This window comes from Poeciliopsis prolifica, unplaced genomic scaffold (assembly GCF_027474105.1).
Source record: "Poeciliopsis prolifica strain line A6 unplaced genomic scaffold, Auburn_PproV2 SCAFFOLD062, whole genome shotgun sequence".
NCBI lineage: Eukaryota > Metazoa > Chordata > Actinopteri > Cyprinodontiformes > Poeciliidae > Poeciliopsis > Poeciliopsis prolifica.
The window spans coordinates 695,183-704,499 of NW_026562437.1; the positions used below are offsets into that span (position 1 = coordinate 695,183).

Genomic DNA, 9,317 nt, shown 5'->3' on the forward strand with positions numbered 1-9,317 from the left:
AGAATGACGCTGAAGTCTCTGTAAACAAAGTTGTTGAGACCAAAGCATCAGATCGAAGACTTTTGTTATCCAGTTGTCTATTGGTAGAAAGAGGAAGAGAAAAGAGAAAACAACGAACCATGGAAATAGAAATAATTGAACTTGTTTTAATTTATCAACATGCATTTATCTAAAAAATAACATTTAACAAGTCATTAAACATGCATTTTATTTAATTTTTGGAAATGGAAGCAGAAAAAATAATTAATGTTCAAAATTAAATCATTTTATGTTTATTTTTCATTTTTAATATTTCTGCTACAAATAATTAATGTTTATCAAAATATCATAAGACTCTTCTTATGACCTAAGCTTGTTAAAAATAACAATAAATGATCAATAATAGCGAATCGTTTATCACGTCACTGTAAATCAAGTGACGTGATCTGCTGCATTTCATTACCTCGGATATTTTCATTACTAAATTTTATACAGTAATATGCTACGCTTTGACTATGCTAAACCAACAGATGTTGAAAAAAATCATTTTAAAAAGGATTCATATTATTAATTGAGATCGGAGATGAAGAGACACCACCGTCTTCATGGAGATTATTGTTTCTGTTAATTTACCTGCCGTGTAAATTGTAAAATCCGATAAATTGAACGCCGTCAAAGTCGGACGTTCTTAGACCCACCCACTTTCACACAGCGCGCGTTTTCATTGGCCTTACCCTGTGTTAATCACAACCGTGACTCAAGCCGCTGTCATGTGACGAATGTTTTTGTCGAGTCGTTTCCGCATTCAGTGGGTGATATTCGCCGTGTCATGTGAACTTAAACCTTTGGGGTGGTTTAATTTCCAACCCCCTGGGAATCTTCATCGAGGTCCAGAGGATTACCGGCCGCTCCAGAGCTCTTTCCGGCGGGCGCGCTGACAGACTCGGGTCCGGGGCGGTCAGCCATGGCGGACGAGGAGCGGTCACCGCTGCTGCCCGAGCAGCAGTACGCGACCAACGGCTTCTTCCCGGGGAGAGGCTCCGGCGGATATCCACAGAGTACGAACACATTTCTCTCCTGTTAGCCACTAAAACTACATTGATAAATGCTAACAAACTTACTCTAGAATAACTAAAACGTTTACATATGTGTTTAGCCCTGGTTATGCTTTAATGTAAACAAGCTTAGCCGTTTTAGCTCAGAGTTTGAATCACAGTGGAAGAAATTAAGACGTATCTAAAACAGGTTTCACATGTGTAAGATTACATGTGACGTCATACTAGGTTTGTAAAATGGCCTTCAGATGTTTATAAGTTAGCTAATACGTTCATATAGTTCATATTTACTTTTCTTTTACATACACACATGTTCACTACATTAACTATAAGTCCATATTTTATTTATTTATTTTCTACTTTTGCAGTCATTTGAAGCTGTTAAAACACAAACTTTCTCTAGTCTCCATTTCCTCTCACAGTATCTTGTGAAGTGAATGACAGTAGTCTGATAATGGGAACCAGGAATGCCTGGTTTGTGGTTCGTTCTGTTCCTGTGTGGACCACATTTTTCTCCAGTTGTGTGGAGCAAAGTGAAACAACGTTTCGCCCCTCCTCTGCCTATTGCTGTCTACTGGCAGTCATCTGACTGGCTTACAAGGAAGAAAAATGCCTCTGATTTCCAGTCAGAAAAAAACAAATGCCATGATGTTGCATCTACCACATATTTACATAACAAATATGTGGTTTGCAATTTGCAAACCATGTATGTGTTGAGCAATACCCTGCATCATAACCGGATGAATTAATCAGTTAACATCAGCATATTATGGTCCAAATGTTGCTCTGCAAAGAGCAAAGTGGAAACATGTCAATTATTCTTTACATTTACATAAAAGCTGCCTAACAATCAGCTGATCTTTGTCCTATATTCTGAATTAAACTAAGATAAAATAACAGTAAATATAAAACTATCCCAATTATAACAGTTTGTATACTCTGACGCTGTGGTTTTCTTCGTATATTCTTTAGTTCCTGATGTATAAACTTACTTCAGTGTTTTTATTTCCTCTTTCACTCTCAGTTGTTTGAGCAGCTTTGCTGACTCTCCTGGTTACTCATACAGACGTTCATGTTGTAAAATATATGATTGGGTGAAAGATAATACTAAAAAATGGTGAGGTTGACATAGTTTACTGACCTGAATCCTGAACACTTTTATTGCCGTCATTAAAGCTGTATGTTTGTGATCTCATTCCAAATGTTCATGTTTGCTGGGAAATTTGCAGATGACAATGTTTTAGCTCAAAGTCGTACTCAAGTTAGAGTAGCGGTACTTCAACACAGTTTGAATCGAGTACAAAGTAGCCGATCAAGAAATGACTCAAGATGAAGTAAAAAAGTATTTGGTAAAAAGTCTATTCATGTACTGAGTATCTGATCAGTACATCAGTAATGTAATATTTGAAAACGGCATCTTTAGATGGACTGAAATGTAAAATTATGTGTCAAATTTAGGTATTTTTAAAGAACAAAATAATTTGAAAATAATTCAAATGACAAATAACAAAATCAGGCAAGAGAAAATTTTTCCGGATCGTTTTCTTTCAATATAAAAAAAACGTACGAAACTTGTATCTCTGTCTGGTGAATAAAAAAACATTGAAGTAAAAATACTCTGAAAAGTAAGATTTTTCCAAAAAGCGACTCCAATAATTGTAATTGTAATGTAACTAGTTACTAGCCGACTTCACTGCACAAAGCGACCAAAGAAACTACAAAAAGCCTCAATGTAAACCCCTATTTAACCCTAGAAGCTGCTGTTATTAGTGTCTCTGTTGTTTGTTTGGATCTTTTCATCGTCTTCCTGTCTTCAGGTATAGTGCCGTTCCCCAGCTTTGTGGCGCCCAATGAAGCTCCGCCCCCGTACTCGCCCCAGGGCAGTCCAGACAGCAGCAGCGCGCCGGTCATCAGCTGCCGGGTCTGTCAGACGACCATCTCTGTGGAGGGAAAGGTGCATCAGCATGTGGTGAAGTGCAGCATCTGCAACGAAGCTACGGTGAGAACGAGGAAGACTCGTTTAATCAGTCTGTCAGTCAGTCAGGTTTATTTGTGCAGAGCATTTCAGCAACAAGGCAAAGAGCTTTACATCATAAAAGCACAAATTTTTAAAGAAAACACCATACAGTTAACAATTGAGAAAACCAGTAAACATTACATTTTTCCATTAGTAAACATTGAATATGTTGATCAATGTTTCATTGATTATGGTTCAAAAGCAACTCTAAGCAGGTTGGCTTTTAATGTACATTTAAAGGAACTCAGTGTTTAGGCTGTTTTGCAGTTTTCTGGAAGTTTGTTCCAGATTTGTGGTGCATAGAAGCTGAATGCTGCTTCTGCATGTTTGGTTCTGGTTCTTTCAATGCAGAGCAGAACCAGAGGGGTCTGGAATGTTGCTATGACGACATCATATCTTTAATGTATTGCAGTGCTAAGCCATTCAGTGATTTTAAAGTCTATTTTCTGAGTTACAGCAGCCAGTGTAGGACTATAAACTAACATTCTGACTAAAACTAATGTCCTGGTTTTAGTCAGAACGCCAGCAGCAGCATCATTCTGGATCTGATCAAGATTTTAGGCAGAGCTGTGAAGACACTGCTGCAGTAATCAGTGCAACTGAAGATAAACACAAGGATGAGTTTCTCTAGATCTTACTGAATCCTGGAAATGTTCTTCAGGTGATAGAAGGCCGACTTTGTAACCGTCTTTATGTGACACTGAAGGTTCAGGTCTGAATAATTTAAGCCTGTAAAGCAGGGATGTCCAAAGGGCAGTAAAGGGGCCATTTGTGGCCCTGGGGCAGTTTATTGTATCTGTATTTGTCAGATATGGAGATAGAGTTCATCTGAACGTTTTGAATTTGTTTTAAAGTTTCTTTTGTTTTCTGTTTGTAGCCGATAAAGAATGCTCCGGTTGGAAAGAAGTACGTTCGCTGTCCGTGTAACTGTCTGCTGATCTGCAAAGTCACATCCCAAAAGATCGCCTGTCCAAGGCCGTACTGGTAAGACTGGGAAAAAAATAAATACTGCAGCCCTATGAGATAAATTAGAATATGAAATTTGTTCTATGTGCAAATTGCAGCTAATAGAGAATAATTGGTCTAAATTGCAAATTTAGCAGAAATGCCAAAGCCAGTATGATGAATATGACTCTATATATCGAGATTAGCTTCAGCATTTTTTCTAAAGTTACATTTTAAACCAATTATTTTCTATTAGCTGCCATTAGCATACAGAACAGGTTTAGTTTATGTAAGCCTACTTCTTAGTATTAGCATATGTGAATAGCTTAGCATTTTTAGCTAACCAAATAAATGAATATGACTGAATATATGCAGATAGATAGAAAAAAAACACTAAAAAACAGTGGAAGTTTTGTTTGGAAATGTTAGAGGATTATGTTATGAGCTGTTTTAAGTTAGTGGTTTCCTAAATGCTTTTTTAAAATGTATTTATGTTTTTTGGGCAGTAAGCGTATCATCAACCTGGGACCAGTCCACATTGGCAGCGACAGTCCAGAACCGCGCCACCAACCCGTCGGACTCAGAGTCATCTGCGGACACTGTGCCAACACATTCCTGGTAAATGGCAAATACTGCAACAGGCTGCACATGTATTTACACTGGTATTGATCTTTTCTTTATTCTTATTCCATACTTCCAGTGGACGGAGATTTCAGATCGGACTTTGGCCCGATGTCCACACTGCCGAAAAGTGTAAGCATTTCTGTAGCTGTTTGCATTTTTGAGAGACAGATCCATACAACCCAATCAGGTTTGCTTTAAAATAAAATGCTTTTCCTTTTTTGTTCATCAGTTCTTCAGTTGGTCAGCAATACCCGAGGAGGAGGAGCTGGCTGTGTTTTCTGCTCTTTGTTGTTCTGGCAGTGTCCACCGCTGGACTTTTGGTGAGTTTCTATCTGTGTTAAACTATTCTGGTAAAGATGGATTTATTTGTGACACAATGACATTCTGATAGTTCTCATCATGCATTTCTTTAATTTGAGATATTTATACTAACCTAAATAAGAAAAGGAATATAGGAAGTTGGTTTACATTAACTGTGTTCTGCATGCTAAATCATTGATCTAATATTCAACACCAGCAAAAAGGTGAAGGTAATATGCTAATGTGAGCTAAAATGCTCAACAACAATTGAAAAAATTAACAATAATTGAAATGGTGATGTTGGCACAATCATATAATCACTTATCAACATATAATATGCTATTGTGAGCTAATGTAGCATCATAAACTAAGTACTCAGCTACACTTTATATGTCATCATGAGCTAAAATGTTAACTTTTGGATGTCCCCAGTCAATGTACTATATTTCAGTTGCATTATATGCTGAAAAACAACTAAAGATCTTGTTTGTAGGAACAGATTCTTCTGGGAAGAACCTCAAAGTCAACACAGCTTCAGAAAACTCTTTTATTTGCACGTGTCTGAAAGGACTTGAACAAATCTGTGTGTGTTTGTGTTCAGGTTGGGACGTGGAAGCCGGCGCAGCACTCTAAGGGCATCTACGTGTCGTGGGTGCTGCTGATTCTGTTAGCCGTTTTTACCTTGATAAGAACCATATACTGGAGGTGTTTTAAGATCAGCGACCCCGTGTCCAACATCACATAGAGAGGCCGTTCAGGAACTGAAAGGGAGACGTCGGTTCCTGTCGCAGATCAAGTACCTGATCAGGATCACACAAGACAAGTGGTAAACGGTCTGAGAGTGGGTGTGGTAACCTTGAAATGACACAGGAAGGGAAAACTAACTGAATTTAGAGTAAAATATCTTTCTTGTGCTATAATGGGTTTAACAAAATAAAAGCTGCTAGTTGTCCAAAAACGACACTGAGATCTTGTTGAACATTTTCTATTTTATTGCCGTCATCAACTTTGAAAAGTATTAAAATAAATAAATGAAAGGAATCTGAACTACAAAACAGGATCAACATCGTTTTAAAGTAACTTCTTGTGTCTTAGAGGTTTTTTTTATGGAAGCTGGTTCATTGAAACCACAAATTAACTTTTTGGTTTCTCAAATTAAATCACGTTACAGCAAAAAAAATTTCATCAGGTTTATCTTTAATTCTCCAGGATCACATTGTAAGAAGTTTATTTCCACAAGTCAGAATGATTTTTAATACTTTTACATAAAATGTAACATGTTTGTAGTTTCCTTTTAAAGCTGCAATATGGAACTTTTATACAATATATATGTATTTTTAAATATTTGTTGAACCTGTCAGTGCTGTCAATCACCCTCCGTGTGCTGCTCTCTGCTAAGCCACATCTAGCATAGCCTGGTGTTGAATGCGAAGGGCAGTTAGCATGGTAACTAATGACAGTGGATAAACATTTTCCTGTAACAGGAAGCTGTTTTTCCACCATTAAAACATTTAGCAGCTTGTTTACTAGGTTGATTAACAGCGCTAAGACCCTCTTCCTCACTGATTTGTTGTTTTTGTTCAGAACGAGCGCGTTTCTCCAGACAGCAATGGTAAATCTGTCTTTTCACAGATTGTCTGTCTCATATTAAACTGTCACAACATGGAGAAAGTTTTAACAAATATGTAAAAATCTAATTTTAAATAAAAGTTCCTTCAGCTTTAAGGACTTTATTTACTTTCTAAAGTGTTTTGACAACAAATTAATGGTGTATTTAAACCTCCTTTAATCAGATTAATCCATTAAAATAACATCAAATATCAAATCGACATGAGATTTAGGGAGAAATTGATCATGAATTTAATCAGTTTCACATTGTTTCCCCTCCAGTTTTCCTTCTTCCACAGATAAAAATAAACTGGTATCAGGATTATCTCTGTTTAATATGAACTCATTTGGGATCTAATCCCAACTCTAAGTGAAAGCAGAAGATGGTAAAATCTTCTCATATCTCAGCTGTTCATGTTAATGAACTCGGATCACATGAAGAAACGTTAAACCTGTTGAGCCTGCTTTGTGTAAAAGTCGTGAGATTCCTCTGATTGGTTCTTTTGACTTATGGATGAATCAGGATTTTTGTTCTGCCGGATTATTAGAAAATACGATGAAAAATGAAATGAAAACAGGAAGTAACTGATGTTTTGCTGAACTGACATGTTTTCAATGGACATAAAAACAATAGTTTATTTGATGCCGTCATTTCAATTTTACCAACCCAAATACAAACGTTTGTCTACAGATTTACACATATTGATGATAAATTGATGTTTTAGTGCTTTACTTTTTACCGGGAGTTAATTTAAAGTATAAATGCTCTTATAGAAACCACTTGGCATAGAAACGTCTCTAAAACCGAAGCTCAAATTGATCCCACTAACAGGATATTAATGTGTTTTTATTGTCCAGTACAGAGTTCAGGTCTAGCACTGGAGCTTAAAATAAAAACATCTGAAGTTGTATAAAAAAATGATCTAAAAGCTGAGTTGACTTCTTTAAAGAAACAGTCAAACTTGAACTGATAAATGAAGGTTTAATGTGTTTAAGTAATTTATGGTTTCTTCTAAAACAAGAAGATGTCAAGAATATTTTACCTCATGAAGCCTAAATAAACAGAAAATGTAAAATATGAAGCATTCGAAGAAACATGTGTTTCACTTCAGCGGCATTGTTTATTTAATGTAACCATTTAAATTGATTTATTCGCAGATTAGAAGGAATTAAGTAAATTCTTGTTTTGTTACCAATGAAAGGCCTTTGCTCAGTTTAGTGTAAAAAATATCTTAATTCAGTTTATTTAATGTGTAAATAAGAAGGATAATTTATAGGTGAATGATTTTGGGAATCTTTAAGTTAATTATAATCTTGTGTTTATTAGCATGTAGACACCAGATTCATCTCATACAGGGATTTTGAACATATCTGATTTATTTGTGCTTTTATTTTATTTTTTATTTTGTTTATCCATAAAATCAAACTTGTCAGATTTTATTTCAGTCAACTTTCGTCTTGAAAGTTCAACTCTGATCTGAATCTGATTAAATTTAATGTGTGGAAATAAGTGCTAATGTCTCTGTGAAAATGTAAATATTTCAGGAGTTTCTGCTGCCCCCTTGTGTTTGATTGCTGTATGTACCTGCTGACTGTGTCATGTTGCACTACTACATTGTACTGAAATACTACTCCTGTACGGTTCTCACTGTATTTTTGGTGGATGGATGCTTTATTTTGTATATCGTGAAACAAAGTAATACCTTTAACAAAGTCCTCGGCTCAATGTCATTTTTTTATTATTACTTTTTAAATCCAGAAAGTATATATTTCTAAAAGAAATTGATGAGAAGAATAAATGTATACATTTAGCATATAATCTGTATTTAAGATATTTAATTATTTTAAATATTTATGACTTTTTATGCAAACTCAATTTAAATTGTTCTACTGCAAAGACACAAATATTATCAAATCATTAATTTCAGTGCATGCAGGAGGTTATCTGTATTTACTAATGTCATCTTACTATATATATAAAGTGGCAAAAAACACTTTTGTAACTTGTAACTCTTGGCTACTAGAGTTTTACTTCTTGTAACCACAAGAGGTCAGCAGCAAGCAAGAAATAAGATCTGAAGCGCCAGGCTGCAACTTCATATTTATAATATTGCTCCATTTGTTTTCTGTTTTTCATTTCATTATTTTATTGCACAGCTCCTTGAAAAACACTGACGACGCTGATAATCTGATGAAGCTCTGTTGCCTGGTAATGGCAACATAGCAACTTCTCTGGGGTTGCGTTCTAAAAGTTTTGGTAATTTTCCAGACACGGAAAATATTAATGTATCGGCAAAACATGGCTGTGTGGTTTTGGAAGCAGTGGGGCAATAGGATTGTTTAAAAACAAAAGAACAAAAAAACAAATTTAGAGCTTAATCTGACAATTTCAAGCAAAAACGGGGAAATTTCAGATTTTGAAAAGTTGAAGATTTGCTACAACAAACTGGGAAATGTTGAGATTGTTTGAGAAAAACTGTGAAAAGTTTGAGTTTCAAAAGTCTGAATTTTTGAAACTTTCTGTTTGAAAAGTCAAACATTTGCTAAAAAAATTTAAATCTTTTAATTTCTCTCAGAAATGTTTGAGAGAAAGAAAAACATTTTGAGTTTCCAAAGTCAAACATTTGCTACCAAATCTTAGAATTTTTTAGAATAATCCCAGAAATTTACAAGAAAAACTTAAAAACATTGACTTTTGAAAACTCAGTAAATGTCCAAACGTTGAAAATTTTGAAACAGACATTTGAGTTCTCGTTTGGGTCTCGTTCGGTTTCCATCCCGTATGTCCT

The 9,317-nt window shown here is 35.5% G+C and overlaps 1 protein-coding gene across 1 annotated transcript; it reads left to right on the forward strand.

Moving 5' to 3' along the window:
* Positions 1-766: 766 nt before the first annotated feature.
* On the forward strand, positions 767-8,241 carry LOC129379932 (type I phosphatidylinositol 4,5-bisphosphate 4-phosphatase-B-like). Its single transcript, XM_055060883.1, has 7 exons — positions 767-1,037; positions 2,852-3,033; positions 3,929-4,035; positions 4,503-4,614; positions 4,697-4,749; positions 4,850-4,940; positions 5,522-8,241. The coding sequence occupies exons 1-7, from the start codon at positions 944-946 to the stop codon at positions 5,663-5,665; spliced, it is 783 nt and encodes a 260-aa protein (XP_054916858.1). The 5' UTR covers positions 767-943; the 3' UTR covers positions 5,666-8,241.
* Positions 8,242-9,317: the final 1,076 nt, after the last annotated feature.